Source organism: Eurytemora carolleeae, unplaced genomic scaffold (assembly GCF_000591075.1).
Source record: "Eurytemora carolleeae unplaced genomic scaffold, Eaff_2.0 scaffold170, whole genome shotgun sequence".
Lineage (NCBI taxonomy): Eukaryota > Metazoa > Arthropoda > Copepoda > Calanoida > Temoridae > Eurytemora > Eurytemora carolleeae.
In genome coordinates this window covers 187455-209833 of record NW_019396067.1, presented here as the reverse complement: position 1 = coordinate 209833, position 22379 = coordinate 187455, and the positions used below count along the sequence as shown (strand labels likewise).

The 22379-nt window shown below is 35.1% G+C and overlaps 3 protein-coding genes across 3 annotated transcripts; all 3 read right to left on the bottom strand.

Annotated features, from left to right (window-relative positions):
• Positions 1-21: 21 nt before the first annotated feature.
• LOC111710593 (uncharacterized) lies at positions 22-11224 on the bottom strand. Its single transcript, XM_023484708.1, has 14 exons — positions 11061-11224; positions 10327-10439; positions 10049-10083; positions 9703-9799; positions 7815-7928; positions 6640-6684; positions 5827-5922; positions 5533-5628; positions 3669-3868; positions 2517-2604; positions 1965-2177; positions 1470-1589; positions 858-1347; positions 22-316 (listed from the first exon to the last, which is right to left on the bottom strand). Exons 1-14 carry the CDS (start codon positions 11184-11186, stop codon positions 137-139), a joined length of 2013 nt encoding a protein of 670 aa, XP_023340476.1. The 5' UTR covers positions 11187-11224; the 3' UTR covers positions 22-136.
• On the bottom strand, positions 11208-16386 carry LOC111710602 (DDB1- and CUL4-associated factor 13-like). The gene is made up of 7 exons (XM_023484716.1): positions 16212-16386; positions 15703-15912; positions 14712-14972; positions 13909-14219; positions 13254-13387; positions 11780-11923; positions 11208-11440 (listed from the first exon to the last, which is right to left on the bottom strand). The coding sequence occupies exons 1-7, from the start codon at positions 16364-16366 to the stop codon at positions 11264-11266; spliced, it is 1392 nt and encodes a 463-aa protein (XP_023340484.1). The 5' UTR covers positions 16367-16386; the 3' UTR covers positions 11208-11263.
• LOC111710613 (60S ribosomal protein L23) lies at positions 16305-17959 on the bottom strand. The gene is made up of 3 exons (XM_023484728.1): positions 17728-17959; positions 16988-17083; positions 16305-16516 (listed from the first exon to the last, which is right to left on the bottom strand). The coding sequence occupies exons 1-3, from the start codon at positions 17926-17928 to the stop codon at positions 16391-16393; spliced, it is 423 nt and encodes a 140-aa protein (XP_023340496.1). The 5' UTR covers positions 17929-17959; the 3' UTR covers positions 16305-16390.
• Positions 17960-22379: the final 4420 nt, after the last annotated feature.

The following is a 22379-nucleotide window of genomic DNA, read 5'->3' as shown; positions in this document are numbered from 1 at the left end:
ATTTTGAAGAATTTTGTTTCAGAATTTAAAAGAAGTTTTTCATTTTTTTTTGGGGGGGGGGGACTGGTCTGATTTAAGAACAAATATCAATACGGTACATTTGAACTAGCATAGTTTAAGGCAACTTTCAGCATTTTTAATCAAAATCTAGCACAACATTGTCATGGGCCTCGAACAGATCTTCATTCATTACTGTTTCAACGGAGTCATCACTGTCGCTATGATCCTCATCATTGTCGTCGCAGTCCTCTTTCCCATCCTCGTTTATCTTCTTTTCCTCTCCGCCTTTTTCCTTCTCCACCTTTATATTCTCATCCTGAGGATTACATTTTTAAAGAAAAAAAAAGAATTTTAAGTTAATTAAAAACAGTTCCCTCAAATATGGAATTTTCGGGGGAGAATATCAGATTTTAGCACATTAGGAAAATAACAAACATATGTTAACTTTTTTAAGTAAATGAAAAATTTCTTCTTAGCTACGATATTCATTCACCATAGTCCTTCAAACCCTTCTCTAGGAACTAATTATTTTTTACTTATTTGGCCTGAATATCTGTCCTAATGAGTTCAAAATGAAAACTAAGGATAAAATGATAAATGCCGGAATAAATATAAAAAACACCGGCAGTGCAAAAAAAAATAAGAACCAATTTGAGTAAGACTGATTGACCTGCATATTACAGAGAAAATCTTCAATTTTTTTGAGAAAATCTTCAATTTTATTGAGAAAATCTTCGAATTTTGGGGGAAATCTATGAAGTCCCATTCAGGGGTGAAATCTACAAATGCAAAGGGTGAATCTAGACACTTACAATTAAATACTGAAAGGAAACTCTGAACTAAAATTAAACACTTACACTTGAGGATTGGAGAAGGTCATTTTCAGAGTCATCAAAATCTTTGATCCCACAAGCTCCAAAATTCGCGGAATTTTTTCTCACAGCAGTTCTAGACTTAGTTGGAGCAAAATCATCACCCGAAGATTCGACGTCAGGCGCCAAGCCCGTATTCTTATCAGATCCGGATCCGGCGTTTAGTGGATTTAATCCGGTAGAATCTTCAATATTTTCTGCAGGTACTGGATTTTCCACACTCAGCTCACTGCTAACGGAACCTTTGGACGAATCTGAGTCAGATGAGGAAGGAAGGTGTTTCAGTATTCTCGGAACCAAATCCGTAATCGGTTTCTTGGCTTTTCCGGAGGTGTTATCCAATCCTCTTTTACTACTTCCAGACAGTGCTCTCTTCTTGGTTGGTTGATCTTGATCGTCTGTACTCTGTCTACCAGTTGAGGTACTAGATGATCGTCGGTTATTGATCTTCTTCGGTTTAACATCTTCGATCGACCTAGTTTTCAATATTTATATTTGGATTTTTTTAAAAAAAATTCTTTTAGTGAAATAACGTTTTATTTTGATGAAATATGTTTATATTACGGGGGGGGGGGGGTCAGTTAGACGATTTTATACCTTTCAGAAGGTTTCTTCTTTTGTTCTGAACTGACCAAGTGTTGACCCAGGTTTATCTCGTTTTTCTTAGTCTCGTCCTCGAGATGCCAGTCGGAGAGGGTTTCACCTCGGTCACGCAATCTAAATAGTAACTTAAATCAGACGTAGCGATTTTAGCAGTTCGAGGAAAATTAGATATGCACAAGCTCCTAGAACTCAGTCTTATTTAAATATCAATAATCACTTGTAACACTCACCTAGACCGGTTGAACTTCAAAGGTTAGACTTGCAGATTTAGACTTGAGATCAAGCTTTTAAAATGCAGCCTCAGAAGTGCTAATATTTATTTGAGAAAAAAAACATTGGACTTCTTTTTAACGCTATTAACCGAAAAATCATCTCTTTCCCACTCTAAAAATCATTACGTTTTCCCAGTTCAACGCGCCTACAATCCCATTTAAAAAAAAAAAAGTCCCCCCCCCCCGACCCTCTTCCATGCTGATAAAATGTACTAACTTGAGTTCAAGCTGTTTGTGTACCGTCCCCAGATGGTGGATATAATTCTTTTTATTAGAGAGCTTCGTCATCTTGCACTTGTCCTGGTCGCAGATGTACGGACCCGACTCAGGGACATCCCAGGCATCATAGAGGTGAGTGATCACATGACCTTTGAACCATTTAAACTCTTTCCCGCACTCTCTACACCGCCATGGCTTTTTCCGGTCAGATCTAATAAAATCCGAAAAAGTTTATTCGTCTTTAAAGGTAATGCAACTTAGATTCAAGTAACCCTCCATGCAAAGATGACAATGATTGATTCCCAATTGTACCCTTGAAACCTTTATTTGATTAATAATGTTGAAGGTATTGTCTTTTTTTTCTAGGTTTTAATGTGTCCAAGCCTGTGAAATTCATGCATGATCAGATATACCAGTTAAGGGTACATGCGTTACAGTCCCTATAAACGGATTTCTTTAATATTGGGGATTTGAAAATGAATTTATTTCTAAGAAAATAATTTTAATGGGAAGGGAGAACAATTTTCTGATTATTAGGATTGAGACAAACCTTACTTGCTCCATGTCGCTTGCACCACTGCTGAAACGGGATCGGGATTTGGATGAACCTGCTCTGCTGACGGGTTTTCTCTTCTTAACTAGTAAACAGAGAAATTTTTAAGTAGTCTGTATGCATCCGAGTGCGTGATTACACTTATTTAATGGGGGGGGGGGGGTGGTGGTATAATTTCCCACACATTTCGTCTAAAATAAAATACTGCTATTCACTTCAAAAATATCTATTAAATTCAAAAGGGACTGTCGTAAAAATTTTAATTTCTTGGTTCTTATTCAGCATCACAGAAAACGCTAAACTTAAGGGAATTGTGCCCAAAGTAATTCGGAGACCTCGATGATAATTCACAGAGTTTAAAAAGTACCGTTGTGAATCGGACAATAAATCCTATAAATAATCAACTGAAAAAGCGTTTTAGTCCCTTCAAATTAATTTAAAAGCATGGAAACGAGGAAGAACCTTTTTCTTTCATGAACCCGGAGCATATATCTACCTGAACCCGGAGCATATCTCTACCTGAACCAGGAGAATATCTACCTGAGCCCGGAGCATATCTCTACCTGAACCGGGAGAATATCTACCTAAACCCGGAGCATTTATCTACCTGAACTCGGAGCGTATCTCTACCTGAACCGGAAGGATATCTACCTAAACCCTGAGCATTTATCTACCTGAACCCTGAGCATATCTCTACCTGAACCGGGAGCATATCTACCTGAACCCTGAGCATATATCTACCTCAACCCTGAGCATATCTCTACCTGAACCGGGAGAATATCTACCTAAACTCGGAGCATATCTCTACCTAAACCCGGAGCATATCTCTATCTGAACCGGGAGAATATCTACCTAAACCCGAAGAAAACCTTTTCCTGAACCCGCAGCATATCTCTACCTTTACCCGGAGTATATCTTTACCTGAACCTGGAGCATATCTCTACCAGAACCCGCAGCATATCTCTACCTGAACCGGGAGAATATCTACCTAAACACGAAGCAAACCTTTTCCTGAACCCGCAGCATATCTCTACCTGTACTCGGAGCATATCTTTACCTGAACCTGGAGCATATCTCTACCAGAACCCGCAGCATATCTCTACCTATACTCGGAGCATATATTTACCTGAACCCTGAGAAAATCTCTACCTGGACCCGATGCAGTTTCAACCCCGTCCTCGTCCGGTGAGGACAATCCTCCGGAGTAAGAGCTAGAACTATCCGAGTCCAATCGAGAACGCTTCGTAGTCTGGAGGTTGGCCTCCAATCCAGATCTTTTCTTAGATTCAGGTTTATTTATCAGGATGGACGTTTTCTCTTTGTCAACATAAAATCCCGAACTCTCCATACTATAAAAATGAAAAAATGTTTAACTAAAAAATGAAATCCCCATATTGTAAATGAAAAACCGAAACAATTATTCTCCTTTTAGTCACTTTTTGCTTAAAACGTGCGTTTGTTCATGGGGTCCCCCACCCCATAGAAAATGTGTATTTGTTAATCCTTAAACAATTTAACATTTCCGGATCGTTAGCTCATCTGCAGGGCTTTCCAAGATGATTATAATTTTGATTCCTTCCGAATAAATATCAATCAATAAGAGGCAGTTTGGGAGACTAAGACCGCCAATACAAGGACTATACGCGAAATTCCAAGTGTCCCTTCATGCAAGGATGTCAATGTCTGATTTATAACGGTACCCTTGAAACCTTCGTCTGATTTGCAACGGTGAACCCTTGATACCTGCGTCTGATTTGTAACGGTACCTTTGACACCTTTGTCTGATTTGCAACGGTATACCCTTGACACCTTTGTCTGATTTGCAACGGTACCTTTGACACCTTTGTCTGATTTGCAACGGTATACCCTTGACACCTATGTCTGATTTGCAACGGTATATACCCTTGATTCCTTCGTCTGATTTGCAACGGTATCCTTGGTACCTATGTCTGATTTGCAACTGTATACCCTTGATACCTTCGTCTGATTTGCAACGGTAAACCCTTGATACCTTCGTCTGATTTGCAACGTTATATACCCTTCATACATTCGCCTGATTTGCAACGGTATACTCTTGATACCTATGTCTGATTGCAACGGTGTATACCCTTTATACCTTCGTCTGATTTGCAACGGTAAACCCTTGATACCTTTGTCTGATTTGCAACGGTATATACCCTTGATACCTTTGTCTTTGCAACGGTATATACCCTTGATACCTATGTCTGATTTGCAACGGTATACCCTTGAAACCTATGTCTGATTTGCAACGGTATATACCCTTGATACCTTTGTCTGATTTGCAACGGTATATACCCTTGATACCTGTCTGATTTGCAACGGCATACCCTTGATACCTATGTCTTTTTAAGTTTAATAATTTATTTTAATTAAATTTTACAATATTTTTTAATTTTAATATGATATCAGATGGAAACATTTTGAGACTTCTATATTTCTTGTTTTTAATCCTTTCTTCTTGATCTTCCATTCCTTGTTCTGATTTGCAACGGTATATATACCCTTGATACCTATGTCTGATTTGCAACGGTATATATACCCTTGATACCTATGTCTGATTTGCAACGGTATACCCTAGACACCTTCGTCTGATTTGCAACGGTATACCCTTGACACCTTCGTCTGATTTGCAACGGTATACCCTTGACACCTATGTCTGATTTGCAACGGTATTTACCCTTGATGCCTTCGTCTGATAAAATATTGAAAGATAACGTCCCTTTTCTGATTCAAAAATGGCTTAATTTTTATAATTTCTCCAATGCGCAAGTCACTTACTTTTCCGGAAAACCACAAATCAAAATGAACATTTTTCAAAAACTAAAACATGGAGTACTAATTCATACCCGACAGAAAAAGCTTTTAATGGTACCGTTGTAAATAGGGCATGGAATTTAACTTAAAATTGCTCTTAAACAGTTCATTTAAGCAAACAAAAGCCCAGCCTTCAAGGTCAAATATTTTCATATATTTTCAAATAAAAATGACAAACCTTACAACCTGGACCTCAGCAAGCATGTACAAGGTTTCCTCTGAGGGTATACGCATTCCTGGGGCACTTCTTCGTCTGATGTACGCAATTTCATCCCTGCATACAAGTCTCATTTTATAATAACAGATAATTTAATTTTTAAATAATTTTTATTTTTATTTAAGGTCATGAGTTTTTGTTGTTTTAGATCGATAATTTTTATTTGAATTTCTAACTTATTTTTGAAAGAAAACTTTGTGCGTCTTAAGTATTGTATACGATTTTCTATGATTAAAACGATAATAATGATGATACCTAAGATGCCGTCTGTAGTGTTCCTTTATTTGTTCCACCATTCCCTCGTCGTTGTCAATGTTTATGTTGTTGAAAATTCCATTTGTCATGGTTTTCCTGGAAAACAAGTTTGTATAAAAATCACCATTCTGAAATCAAAAGTTCTAATAAATAAAAATCACACATTAACATTTTAAGTAACCAAAAACTAGGTCCACAATCCACATGCTATGGATTACTTAAAAAAAGTATTTTCTAAGCAAGTATTAAGCAAATTGAAGTAATGTTTTGCAGATAAAAGCATAACGTCCGTCCTACAATGAGAAGACTTTTAATTTCAATTTTTCAATTTATATTGAGCTTTTATACAGCATAAATTAAGAGAAGCTGTCAATTAATAGCTTCCTAGACAGCTTCTCTTTGCTAGCTCGTAAACTTGTAAGGGGGGGGGGCCACAAAACGTATTACTCTCCGGAAAATTTAAACAGTGGTTAAACATAACTTAGAATTGTCGTAGGAGGCTGATTTTTTGCATGCAAACTCAGAATTATGTATATTATCGCGCGCGCGCGCGCACTTTTGCTCAGATTCCTTCAAAACCAAAAAATGCATGTAATATACATAATTCTGAGTTTGCATGCAAAAAATCAGCATCCTACGACAATTCTAAGTTATGTTTAACCACTGTTTAAATTTTCCGGAGAGTAATACGTTTTGTGGCCCCCCCCCTTTTAAAAAAAGCTAGTTCGAAATCAAAACTTATATAAAAAGCCGTCTTCATTGTATTGACATAAACGCCGACCACAGTAAAAAATCTGCCAACAGCTGCCTTACCTGTCCTTTTCTATTCTGCAGATTTTTGGGTGAGTAAAGCTGCACCTAAGAATGAGCACTACTCTCCAAATGAAAAACGGACATATTAAAAAAATTCAAGAAAAGGCAGCTCCAAATAAAATCTTACACGTTGCTTTTTCTTGAATTTTTTTAAAACCAGTCCGTTATTTAATGTAAGAGTGTTATTTATGGTTTTCAATTGTTTCCAGATCAATTTGGTTCTGTCAAGACCTTACTGAAGCCGCCAAGAATGAAAACCCATGAATAACTTTTGGAGATTAATTGCGGAATCTTCTTTACCGAGTGAAGAGTAATTCTACCTCCTAGATGCTATATAGGGCTAGGGGTGACATGCTAATAAGTTCGCGGGGTGACATGCTAATAAGTTCCATATGAAATAATAGTCCCGTTAACTTTTTTCAGCATGTTGCACCTAGCTCTATGTAGCATCTAGTGGGTAGATATATTTTAAATTAAAATAAATTTAAACCTTAATTGTGAACTTTCAATAAAGATAAAAGGCGTTCTTTCGAAAATAATTTCAAATTAGAAGAAACCCTCTTAACTAGAAATTATAGAAACTTCATCTGAGTGAAAAAAATAACATATTAGATGCAGTAGATGAGCATATTAGATGCAGTAGATGAGCATATTAGATGCAGTAGATGAGCATATTTCACCATTTTATTTAAAATCCCGTTTGGATAAGGTTACATAAAAAGGAAGTTATTTTGGCCATTGCTGTCATTTCATGATTTTTGATGATCTGGAATAAGAAACATTGGACTTCAAAAGGAAAGTTTTTCATCCCTTTTGATACTCGTTCCTCACTATAAAAGTCATTTTTTTCGCCAAATCAGGGAAAAAATTAAACCCTATATGTAAACCAAACATACATAACATCTGAGTAATAAAGTATTTTCATAGAGGGTGTGGGGGGATTTTAAAGATTTTTTACATCCCTGAAATTGGATTTAAGTTTTCATCTTTCTTTCCAATAAACCCCTGTCAAAATTTGTAAAACAAACCTTTTTTATTTAAATCTATATTTGGTTCGAAAAATATAATTCATAAGGAAGTGAAATCTGTAAGAGACCCCAATGTGGACCCCCCAGACCGCCGCCAGCGGTATATGTATTACATTTCGATTTAGAATTTTTCTACAGTAAAGAAACCTGACAATATCCTTATTGCGGTTGAAGGAGATGATGTCGACCGAGGAACTCTGTTTAATATGCTCAAGAACATGATCAACTAGGTCCTTTTCCATCACATCATCTTCGCAAATTCTAAAATAATATTGTGTGTTTGGGTGTTTGCTTGTTTGTTTTTTGATGACATAAGGTACTGTAAGGGTTTATATACATTACAGGGGATATTAGTTCCAAAACTAACACTTTAAACTAAATCTGCAAAGTTATCTTTTTCAAGAGTATTATATATTTTATATCCAAGTTGATTAACAAAATCACACCATATATTTATTTAAAATGGCTAAAACTATATTGAAACAATTGATGATCCTTGATTTCATTTTCGGAACATATCTCTATTTTGAAACAATTAACGGATTTCAGCTCATGTCGCGTTTTCGGAACATATCCTCGTTTTGAGACAATTACCGGAATTCATATCAATGTCAATTTTCAAGTATTTACGCACTTATGAAACAAAACAAGATTTTTTTATAAGGTAAAATATAAATAAAAATAGGAAATAAAAACAAACTGTTCTTTTATCTATATAAAAATTTGGCTTGTCTGTCTGTTTGTTTGTTTGTTGTTTGTTTGTTTGTATCCAATAAACGTCAATACGGCTGAACCGATCGGGGTCAAATTTTTTGTGGGACATCACGTAACCACAGGGAAGGTTTATGAATGATAAAAATTTAAAAAGTGTTTTAAAGGTTTTTAATTTTATAAAAAAAATTAAATTCTTGAAAATCCGCGATTTTTTTTTTAATCCGCAAAATTTGTTCTTCTTTGTTTTTAAATGTGAACAAAAAGAACATGTTCACAATTTAAATAGAAGATGGGCGCGAAGCGCCCTAAAAGCCTAGTAATTTAAAAATCATTACAGCATTTAGAAATCAAAATATTAATATCATTTGTTCTTGTAATATAGATTTAAAAAGAAATGCGGGAAACTGGTTGTTTAAAATGTTTGAAAATAAATCATCCATGTTCTTTAATTTAACAGATGAAATGTGGAAACTTAGATTCTAGAAATAATTCAGAAGTTAATTTAATTTTCATAAGATATTTTTGGTTTTCAGTGATTTATTATGTAAGTTATGAAAGTGAGTTTTGTTTTGAATTGTGGATTATTCTCAAAAACGGGAAGGTGGGTTTTGTCTCGAAAACGCGATAATGTTCCAAATTCAGGATATGTTCGAAAATGGAAAACCTAACATTGTCTTGAAAACGGTAAAGAGCTTTAATATAAAAGAACTTCTATTAAAATTTTGATTTAAAAAAAAAGTTTAAAATTGGCAATTGTTGTCCTCCCCATGTTTAATAAAATGTTGGTTATAGTTCTTATTAGCGACTTTTAATCTGGATATGGGCCGGGATCCCAAAAACTCAGTCTTTCAAGTTATGCCCATTTCTAACACTCAAGTGTTAGAAATGGGCCAAGTGTTAGTTTTGGAACTAATGTCCCCTGCATTAAGATAAAAATTTACAAATCTTAGGTTGGGAGTGTTAGAGAAAAATTCAAAACATACAGATAAAGGGACTGTAAGCGTAATTTTTATAGAGCCTAGCTCCATGAAACATGACATTGCCCGATTCACAATGGTACCCTTGAATCAAGTATGAATTGGATATCAATGTCATTAATTTCTAATACTGATGATTTTTAATCTCTACATCAGTAACTCGCGCAGTAACTGCTACAGAAACAACGGATAAACTACAATTATAATCTTTAAGCTAGCACATTGTTCAGATAAAGGTTTCAATTGGGTGCTATTGTGAATCATACATGTCCCTCTTAAAATTAAAAGTCAATTTAAAATTTGACAACGCAGTCCTTCAGGGGTCAAATTCGAATATATCAAACCTGCATTTTACAGGGACAGCTCCGAAATCTCCGGAGAATGATTTTATCAGAGATGTGAAGGATTCCACCTCATTCTCCGACCGGAGATAAACACGCTCTATGAACAAAATATATAATAGTGCAGCTCCCTACCAACTACACAACTTACTGACTCGCAGGAGTGGCAAAAAATCCACCAAAATTCTTTAATATTTCCCTGAGTATTTCTAAATTCTCTCGGTTTATCAGCAAAAAATCTCTCTTTTGTGCCTTAACTTTTTGTTTAAAAAAACGAGAGAAAATATTAAGGCCAGTTAATTTTGTTAGCATTTAGGCTTTATTTTAATTAATTATATAGTTATTTTTCCTGAATAGTACCCTTCTAGCAGAAGTTTAATTGATCTGCAAACATTTAAATCTTAATTCATTTTTAGAATTAACTAATTTTTCTTACAGAAGTAGACTCATAGAATTATTTATGAAAAAACGGGTCTAAAAATCTAATATTTTTTTGTATGTTGGATAAAAAAGGCACATTTTGATTGTTTTACTTTGAAATATATACGAGTTCTTTTTTATCCTATTAATTATTGTATTATTCAATTTGCAAGATTAAAATTTATCTTAATTTTAAGATTTATTTTCCTGTAATCGTAGTCTGGAAGCATGACCATTGTTGGCCCGGGAGAACAATTCCCTGAGCAACATTCTATACTTCGGAACAGTGTTAGCCAGAAATCGTGCTGGGACAGTACGACCTGGAGGAGATATCAACCTGATCCGTTTTAGCGCGAAATTTTAAGTTCCGAGGATTTGTGGAGAACTTTTGAGGAGCATTTCCTGATTTATCCTTAATCTTTATCCAACCCCGACCCCCCCAAAATGCTAAGTAAATCTTAGGTTGTTAGAAGGTATATAATCGTATATTATTTGTTGAAATTATTTTGAACTGACGGCATTAAAACGTATGTTAGCTGAATTTGGACTCATCCAAAAAAAAGCATCTTATCAACGACGTGGACGAAATATGATGAAGACTTTCAATTCCAACTGAGCATGAAACTATTCACTCTTTCTACTTTATTTATCCCAAAGGGAAACAAGGCTATCTAAAAAGACATATTCAGTTTAAAATATTGATGGTCACAACTTCAGATTGCAATAGCTTAGTACCGATAATCAAAGAGATATGATTGCAATATTCTAAATTATAAGATTTTTCAAGATTTAAAATCCAATTTGAACTAGGAATTCAATAGTTTCGAATGTCGGATTGCAATGATCTAGGAATTGTTTAGAGGAAAATCAGTTCGAACAACCTATTCGAGCTTAAATCCATTCCAAATAACGCTCAATTTGGCTGAGATCAGATTCAGTTCCTTGTGCGCGGAAATATGAAGATTTTCCTTAGTTACAAGGATTACATCAGCGTGCTGACCGCTCGCAGCAAACCTTTCAAATTCTATTGGTTTCGCGTAAAATGTTTTATTATGCCCTAACGTCATTTTACTCTGAAAAAAAAATCATTTCAAAATGGAGGTTTATTATTTCAAATTTATTTAATATATCTATTTGTACAAATCTACTTTTCGTCGACAACATTTTTCTCTCTTTCAGGTACGTAAGGAACACTGCCAGGTTTGCTGTGCTTTCGCCGATTGGCTTCTTTCCGGCTTTTACTCGCCCGGATAGTTTTCAGCTCGTTCTGTGCGTTCTTGATGTGTTTTGGAACCTGTCGGTGACGAGATATTCGGGAAATCTGAAACAAACGAAATAATAAATAATGGAGTAGATAATGGCATATTGGTAGGGTAGTGTTGACAAAAAGATTTGTCATTTTTTAATCAATATTAAGACTTAAAGATTAGTTTATGAATTTATCACTTTTTCGAAAACTTGAAAGATGGAATGAAAATTAAATCGTTTGAACAATTGAAGGGATCTCTTCAGAACTTATAAATAAAACATTTCTATATTAGAAACCCGATGAACGAATTCTAAATTTAAAATTTCAAGTCTCCAAAATAAGGTTTTAGAGAGATGTAAAAAAAGAAATTTGAACTTGACGATTTTTCAGAATATGTACTTTAGTTACTACCTGTGGATGCTGTGCATATTTCTCCTTAAGCTTCTCTGAATACTGAAGTGCCACCCTCTCCCTATCCTTCATAATACCCAACCTTTCACTAGCTCTAGCTTTCCATAGACGCAGGTTCATCTCATCAGAGCCACTCACTATATACTAAAACAAACAAAATATATTTTTTTTTCTTTAACAGACTGTCAAAATTAAGGGTGGTTGATTTGCGATTTTTTTAGAAATCAGCTAACCGCCCACATAAAGTTTCGGCGTTTGCAACAACAAAAATTCAAAATCGTCCATAGGTTGCGACTTGACATATTCATGCAAGAGAAATCATAGTAAGGCTCTCAAAAAATATGAATAATTTAATATTATACAAAACTTTCCTGAAAATTTTAGGCTGAATTCAAATATCAAAAGAGATTTTAAAAAATTAAAATTTTGAACAGTGAATACTAGAAAACTATTAATTAAATGACGGATTTTAGGACCGTTTTGGCTTCGACTTCATTCTTGACATTTTAAAAAGCGCTTTTCATATTTGAATTTGGCATAAAAATTTCTAAGAAAATGTAGGATATGATTTTTTTTTTTGGGGGGGTGGGGGACTTTTGTTGATTTCTCCCATATTAAATCGTTAATCCTCAACTGTATGGAAGATTTTTGTAATGCAATATATTCTTTAAGTGAAACGCAGCAACCCCCGGTGGGCGGTTAACTTGAATCCAATTTGATCACCCTTACGTTCGTTATTTCAAGTGACCTCCAGTCGGAGAAGGCAATGCTCGATTTACATTGATACCCTTAAAACCTCAATTTGATAAAAATGTCCCTTTCTTAACTCGAAATGTGCGAAATTTTGACGTTTCTTTTAAGCAAGAGATGCACAAGTCACTTTTGTGGAGAAACCACACATCAGAATGAACAAAAACATGATTTCTACTTTTCACTAGACGTAGCTTTTAAAGGTACCGTTGTAAATTGAGCATTACCATCTTAGCAAAGGGGGTTACTTTGAATAACGCTTTCAGTCCCAACACTAAACTTAACGTCATATTTATATAATTTTAATAATTTGAAAATTAGAAATAAATTTGCCAAGATTTGCCAGGTTTGGTTTATAACTAGGTGTTAATTTAACACTGTCCCGAAAATTAGCGTGAAAGGTAACATTGGTTTAGTCAAGGTAATAAGGCAAACAAAGAAAGTTAATTGTTGTTGCGTATACTCTGCGTACATATTGAACCCTCTCTCTGGGCGGTGTTTGTAAACAAGAATAGATGCACCAGTGTTATTCTAGTATCCGAGGAGGAAAGCATTTCAGCCCAGAGACAAGAAGTACTAAAAATGCATACACCTCATAAAATAACTATATCTTAAGATTTTAACTATTTGGGTTTAGTTAAGCAATAGACAGTTTACAAAAAAAAAATCATGCGGGGGGGGGGATTCAGAGCAAGGGGTTGCTGACATCAAATATTTGACTTACCCTATCATCGTTGGACCAGAGAACGTTTGTCAGTCTCTGCATTCGTTTAGTATGATAAACCTCTCTGGATCTTCCCTCACTTGCTCGGAATATTCGGATAGTTTTGTCGTAGCTTCCGGAAACTATCTCACGTCCTAATGAATAAGGTTAGTTAGATACGGAATATCCGGATAGTTCAAAGCTTCCGAAAACGACGTCCAGATATAAACTAAAATAATTACGGAATATCCAAATGCCTTCCGGATAATACTATTGGTAAAACTTGGGAATATTTGAATTTATTCTTAGTACATTCCTTATACTACTACACGTCCAAATCATGAGTATAAAAATATCAGGATAGCTTTGTAGTAGCATACAACATCACACCGAGATTGATGCAAATACTCCAAGCTTGCGAAAAAGGGTTTCAAAGAAGATATTCTAAAATTCCAGGATTACCAACAGAATGAGAAATCGTGCAGTGCAACTTGACGTGTAGTTCCAATACAGCTTTACACTTTAAGCAAGAATTAAAAGTTTTTTTAAACGATCTTTCAAAGACCTACTTCTACAAGATCAGTTGGAACTTATTACCCATTTTTTTTATTTTCCCTATCAGTATAAGACCCAAAAAACAGGTCTAACTTTTTATCCTAAGTAATATCGTATCTACCTGTTGGACTGTAATCCACATCTACAACAGCCCCAACATGATCCATGTGAACATTGACAGGTCTATCCAGCTTTCGTACGTCGAAACTATAGAGGTTGTAATCTTCACTTGCTGTTGTAAACACCATAGCCTCCATAGGATTCCAGGCCAGGGCGTTGGATCTCAAAGTCATTATCACTTTACGGACCGGGCCGACGTTTCTTGTATCGTACAGCATTATGGAGTTATCACTGGCAGCGGCGGCTAGGAGGTTGGTTTCAACCTGATTGAATTTTACCAGGTGGACAGAGTCAACACCCCACTGGAAAGTTCTGTTAAAAACCATCATTAAAATAGAAATCTTGACTCCGCGCCACTTTCGTTAAACATTAAGACAACGAGAAATGTCCATATTTCAGACACATATTTTTTGAAGTTGCTTCAATCAGAGCTTAGAATCCGGATTCGCAAGATTTTGGCTTCCTGGATCCGGATAAATATGCGGATAAGAGGGGCAAAATATCACCGAAAATTTTTTTTTTTACCGAAATCTGAAAAATTAAAAAAAGGTCATAAAAATTTCCTGATATCTGAATGGTTTATTAAATTTTAGCATAAATGAGCGAAAAAAGTAAAGACAAAAAAAATGAAAATTCTGCTTTGTTAAAAAATCCCAGTAAATTTTAAAGAAATGACCTGGATCCGGATTCCTGGCTTCAAGTTAAGAACGTGATATTTTATTTATTTCAGTAAAATGAATTATAGATTTAAAAAACGGATGTAATTCTGAATGACGTCAGATTAACAATGTTAAAAATGGTTCCCTGAGAGGTACAGATCGTCCTGCCGCCCACAACTGTGCATTCTCTCCACAAGTAGCAAACTGATCTCCTTCCCTTGCATGGGATATCCCCGTCACCATATGCTTACAGAGAACAGTATCCAGGGGTAGGTTGGATACCTTCTCCGCGTCCCAGGTCTTGATCGTCTTATCATCAGCGCAGGAAAGGATTTGATCTCCGGAGGGGGTGTAGGTTAGACCACGGATAACTCCGTCATGAGCTTGCCAACTACCCGAACACGTCCTGAACAACTAGAATACAGTTAAACTTGCGTNGGGGGGGGGGGGGGGATTAAAACAATTTCCCCTTTTTGTTAGTGGTGTAGGCATTTTACACTCTTTGAAATTTCTGATGTGAACAAATTTTTTTAATAAATTTAAACAAATTACAAAACATACTGTAGGACATTTTAATACACATAAGTCATTAATATTGGACAATTTCCGATTCACCAACCCATACAAAGAAGATCCCATCAAATAAAATTGTAGACTTAAGTTCTAGCATTAAATTAACATATTTAGACCGCCCTATCTCTTACAATCTACAGATCAATCGACATAATTCTAGACAGAAACTAAGATATCCTGCAAATAGGGACTGTAAGGGTAATGTTAAGTGATCCTTAATGCAGAGACAATACACTGTTCACAACGGTACCCTTACAAGCTTCCTTATCTATATAATAAACCAAGACATTCGTATATATATATATGTTGCATATAGCCGACCAAACGGCTGGTCAGATTGGGCTGAATGTTTTTGTGTACACTCATGGGTGTTCGGGGGCTGTTAAGCCTAAAAACATTCGAATTTTTTTCTTCAACATTTTTTTCCACGGGCGACGCCGGGCCCTTCAGCAAGTTTAATATACATTAGAAACTGATATGTATTTAATATTAATCTTTGGATGGCAGAGCACTGTATAAAAAAAACGCTTTTAGTCCCTTTATACAAAACCTAGATTGATTACCTATTTGCGAGTTGCCAGAGTCTAATCTCTCCGTCTGAAGCAGCACTAGCAATAGTTGAAAGAGCTCCAGGGTGCTTCGTAACACAAGTTATCCCATCTCTGTGTCCATCCAGGGAACCAATGAAGGGTTTAGCAAAAACCTTCTCCAGCTTTACAGAGTTCAAAGCTCTCTGGTATTCGCGCTCTGCTTCAAATGGGTGTTCAACTTGACTAAACAAATTTATAACATCAGATATAAAGACAAAGGTGAGACTTTTAGTTCCGATGACCAAATTCATTTTTTAATTTCGATAAAACTACAATAATACATAAGTTAATTTGATAGGTTTATTCATGTGGGGAGAAGTTAATTTGTTAGGTTTATTCATGTGGGGAGAAGTTTATTTCTTAGGTTTATTCATGTGGGGAGAAGTTAATTTGATAGGTTTATTCATGTGGGGGAAGATTTTAGTTATTATTAAAATTACCGAATTCTGGTATTCTCAAATTTAGTCAAGATGAATATTTACCTGTAGTTCCGATGAATCTTGTGAATATCATGCTTTGTCTCGCGGACAAAATCCGCCGCATTCCTCTTCAAAATCTTCACCTTCATTTTCTCATCTGAAAGAGGGGATTTATTACAACAGAAATTGAGGAACGGCGACAATTTTCTGCATGTCATCAGGTGAGGAGAGATAACTGACGATTATGCAATACTGCTCGCGTTGCTCGCAATTCTGGGCCAGAGGTCGGCGCACTCCTTGGCAACGGGTCCGGTGATAGCAGAGCCCTTCATCTCTCCCTTGTTATTTACTATCACCCCCGCACTGTCCTGCAAAACAAAAACAATACTATTAGAACAAGGTCATTTTAAGTAGCAAGTCCAAATAAAAACTTCTATCACAAACCAAGGAAAAATGGGTTATAAATTTGTAAGTATACTGAGACCCATAAAACAGTGCAATAAGAAGACATTTACGTGATATTGTGTTTGCATGAGATAATGATAAAAAGTGAACATTTTTACAAGAAAGTTTGAAAATCTACTTCAGAAAAGATTCTGTGTTTACTACACATTTGCATAGTTTTATCTTCAAAGGACTATTTACAACTACCTGTCTATAACAAGATCCCGCTAGACCGTAGAAAAAAAACTAAATTTTACCGCTAATAAAAAATAGGAATATATGAAAAAGCAACCAGAAGATTCACTCACATCTTTCTAACAACTATTAAAATCAACCCCCCCTCCCCCCAAAAACATTTAAAGTTTCCTAGTCAAAAAAGATATTAAAATAATTACCTCAAAGTATATAAACGTTCCGTCTTTCCTCCTGAACGTTTTCCTCTGCCGAATTATAACGGCAGGCATTACCTTCTTCCTCAGCTCTGGCTTACCCTGAATGCAAGAGTCGTGAGTTTTTACAATAGACTTAAGTCACTTAGAATTTAATTACATTGGTATAAGTTCCCCAATCTAAGGTTCCTGGACCATGTTCTGACACGTAAAACACGTAAAGGTTGTACAATCCCTTATGTATGTATAAGCACGCATCATTACGAAAGCATTCATGGACTAAAATAGATACTTCTATGTTATTTCTGAAGGTAATACTCAACTAATAATATACACCATAACGAAAGCTACCAAACAATAATAAATTAAACGAAATAAATATTTTTTTGCACTACTTAGATTCCTCTGATATTAAAAGTTAAGAATAAATAAAATTGACATGAAATCTAAGAGGGCATTCAGGAATTAACCGGTAACTTTCTAGAGAACGATTTTTTGTCAGAAAGTGTCTTAACTTAACCTAACCCGTGGCCGAAGCGCTCGGCCCCCTAGCCTGTTCTAGCCGCAGCGCTCGGCCCAGACAGTGTCTTAACCTATCCTAACCCTAAATAATAATATATAAATAATAATTTACTAATTTTGTCATGTACAAAATTGAAAGGAGGGAGGAGGGGCTGGGGGGTCCAAAAATCGTTCACTAAGACGGCCCCAATTTACCTATATATAATTATCAAAATGACTCTTACCTTCTTGACAGTGGCAAGCACCATGTCTCCGCAAGTAGCGGCGGGAAGCCTGTTAAGTCTTCCTCGAATGCCGGCGACGGCCATGATGAACAGGTTCTTTCCTCCAGTGTTGTCTCCGCAATTGATGATGGCTCCGACGGGCAGAGCTAGGGATATACGGAACTTGGCTCCGACGGCACCTCCACGACCTCTTTTAGACATGTTTTACCTGAAATAAATTTGACCTAGATTAGCAACAAATCTTCAAAAAGACGATTGAGACAAATACGAGACTAACTAAATCACAACTAACTATTTTCACATTAAAAATGACTTTTAAACGGATGAACAAGAACCATATGAACAATAACTTGAAGATAATATAACGTTCAAATTCATTTTGAGCAATTTCAAAATGTGGTGTTGCGTCCCACATGGCAAGGTTGGGTTTGGCTGTAATCTGAGAATGCCGCAAAACATTTTCTTTTTATTTCAAGATTGGTTGATTAGAAATAAGACGACATAACCCTTTACAAAAAATACTCATCTGACCTAAGAATAATGCCCATTCGACCTACGAAAAATGCCCATCCGACTTACGAAAAATGCCCATCCGACCTAGGAAAAGTGCCCATCTGACCTACGAAAAATGCCCATCCGACCTACGAAAAAGGCCCATCAGATACTAATGTGTCCCAGCGACAGCTTTATAAGTATAAGGTCGGATGCACCAATATGCTGTTTTTAATGTGCCCATCCGACCTACAGTGCATTGGACCTACCACAGCTGTTAAAACCGTGCTTGTAGGTCGGATGGGCAGTAGAGGGTGATGGGCGTAGGTCCAAAAATACACCATCTACTAATTGAGGTGGTGGAGATTACCAATTGAGGAGCGCGCTTGCCGCAAAACAGATTTTGGTGGCGGTGATTACTATTTGAGGAACTCTGGACTCCCTCCATCATGTTACACAGCTCACACAGCAAAAATCAAATACAATTGATCATTACTTTAAAAACGTCTTTCTATTTCAAAGTGTTCAGTTCTCACTGTATACCTTTTTTCAATTCATCTTATATGAGGTGGCCCAATAAACACGAAAAATAAGTGAATTGTGACTGGATTGTGATTCAGTGTACCGGTGAGCGGTGACTTCATTGCATATTTTCGTCACATTGTCAAAATAATTGTTCTCGTCTACAGGGTGTCCCACATCATATTAGACCGTCAACGGGTCTAAATTGCGATTTTCGGGACTATAACAAGAAAATTTAATTCGAATAAATCAATTTGAAAAATAACATAAGGCTTATATAAGAATTTTCTTGCGGAAAATGATAAGTTCTTCGAGTATTAAGGGTTTATTTTGTCGTTAAAGATTAGAGATAATCTAATATGATATGGGACGCTCTGTATGAGGTTGAAGTTTCTCTAATAAAAATACTCTAAAACGCATGGGCTAGACCATTTTTGCACCTTTAGAATTGGGCCGGAGATATGGAGAAAGAAGCTGAGCTTTTGTCGCAAACTCTGATTTTCTAATCCCTAAACCTTTGCAACCTCGATGGCGTAGACAATATTGATTAAATATATTTCATGGAATATTTTTAATCAATAAATTTGAAATATCAAAGATTTACACCATCCGGTTGCAAATATATACGGATTGGAAAATTTTAGTTTGTTAAAAAAAAATAAGTTTCTTTGTGCAGCTTCCAATAAATCAAGTATAAACATCAAAATTTAAATTTTAAATATTTCCTTCAATATAAAAGATAGAATTATTAGGTTAGACAACATTTCGAAAATCTCATAGGACTCAGCGTCATTTTTTTAATACATGTGTCGAATGTGTCAATGTCTATGTTTTATCCTTTTTCATCTCCACATGCAGTGTCTCTGAAAAAAAGTGAAAAAAGTCTGTTAAGCTTTTACGCCCACTTAACGTCGTTACATCGTACTAAGAAGTGTTTTAGTAAGTACTAGGTACAATGTCCGTAAATGAGAGACTCGATCGTCGTTAAAACATTTTGCTCTTAAATGTAGTTTTAAGCTTAACACAAGCAGGGACGGATACAAAGGGGGGCGGCAGGACTTTCGCACCCCCCTGAGATTTCAGAATAGCTTCTCAATAGCACTTAAGGGAAAGAAAACGTATAGTGCAAAACAGGAAAAATATCTATCTTAAAATTGTTCTTTTTGTTCCTAAATCCGGATTTTTTTGTTACGAAATAAATCAAGCACCCCCTCACTTAACTCCTGTATTTGCCCCTCTTCACAAGTATGCCTAAAATTCGAAAATGAGCTGTTTTCCAAATCTTTTCAACAAATTTGATATATATTTTATTTTTTACGTTTTATGGAACAGAACGGAAGGAACTTCGCATGTTCATAGATAGAATTGCGGATTTAAAAAAAAATAAAATAAAGTAATGTTTAATTTTCTTTTAATGGAAAAGGAACCGAGTAAATTTCAATACATTTCGAAGGATAAAACGGCCTTTAAAGGGAGTGACCGGCTATGTAAGGTACTTAAACTGAGTATGCAGTGTTGTGGAGAACTTCTTTCGGATTCATTTGAGACATATTAAACTTTTTTAAGATCAGTTTGAGCTCAAATTCGACGTTCAAAACTCCTACTTTGGGGGTGGATACGTTTTCAGAACTAGTTTTTTTTTATTATTAAATAACGACGACGAAAAATAAAATTAAAATTATACAGTAATCTAATTAGATGGGTGGGAACATATTTTTCAAAAGAAATTTGTCAATAAATCAATGCTAAAATCGATTATTTCGTTTTCATTATTATATTGAATTTCTTATTTTCTTTGAATTAATTCGCAGATTTCTTCAAATTCTTTAAATGTCGTCTTTTCAATAATAATTCTAGAAAATCTGCAGAAAATCTTTGTGAATAATGAGAAACCAGAACAATGAAAAAATAGAAACTAATAATTGAACAAGATTACTTATTTTTTCGATTAGATTAATTTTTATTTTCTCAACATGTTCCTATACATGACGTCTGTAGTTTATTGTAGAACTTTTTTACATTTTATGTAGTCGTTATTTAATAATTTTAAAAAACTAATTCTGAAAACGTATCCACCCCCAGAGGAGGAGTTTTGAACGTCGAATTTGCGCTCAAACTCAGGATTTACAGATCTTTAAACAGTTTAATAATATGTCTCAAAAGAATCCGAAAGAAGTTTTCCACAATACTGCATACTCAGTTCAACTACCTTACATAACCGGTCACTCCCTTTAAGAGAAAAATGATTCGTGGACGACCCCCCTCCCCCCCCCCCCCGCAACGAAAATATTGATAATTTTGTTTTAAAACTAGTCATTTTAGCTTGACTTTGATGATATTTTATGTACATTTAACATTGTTTTATTATTATACTTTTAACTTAGCTTTACCTTAAATTTGACTTTGATAGCAAACTAGAATTTGATGATAATTATAGCTAGTTCTGAGCAAAGTAAGGGGGGGGGGCGTGCAACCAGCCCCCTTGCACGCCCCTGTAAATAACTATAACATGCATAGTATATAGTAAATATATACAATACACTATAGTCTTCAAGAAAAATTATTAAAATAAAATAAAATTATGTTTTTTTGTGAACTATGTTTTTATGAGGAGAAAACGATAATACGTTGGCACATTGATACAATAATACAATGATACAGTGATACAATGATACAATGATACAGTGATACAATAATACAATGATACAGTGATACATTGATACAATGATACAGTGTAACAATGATACAATGATACAATGATACATTGATACAATAATACAATGATACAGTGATACATTGATACAATGATATAATGATACAATGATACAATGATACAGTGAAACATTGATACAATAATACAATGATACAGTGATACATTGATACAATGATATAATGATACAATGATACAATGATACAGTGATACATTGATACAGTGATACAATGATACATTGATACAGTGATACAATGATACAATGCTACAATGATACAAGGATACAAGGATACAATGATACAATGATACAATGATACAATGATACAGTGATACAATAATACAATGATACAATGATACAATGATACAATGATACAGTGATACAATGATACAATGATACAATGATACAATGATACATTGATACAATGATACAATGATACAATGATACAATGATACAAGGATACAATGATACAATGATACAATGATACAATGATACAATGATACAATGATACAGTGATACAATGATACAATGATACAATGATACAATGATACAATGATACAATGATACAATGATACAATGATACAATTATACAATGATACAAAGATATAGAACGATAAAGCTAATATAAAATCTTTATATAGACGGAGTAAGGATCATTAGTCCTCTACTCCTCACTGAACATACATTAGATCAAGATCAGAACCAGGTTCAGAGATTACAAAGATAGATCAAGATCAAGCCCAGGTTCAGAGATTACAAAGTTAGATCAAGATGAAAACCAGGTTCAGAGATTACAAAGATAGATCAAGATCAAGACCAGGTTCAGAGATTACAAAGTTAGATCAAGATCAAGACCAGGTTCATAGATTAAAAAGATATTTCAAGATCAAGACCAGGTTCAGAGATTACAAAGTTAGTTCAAGATCAAGA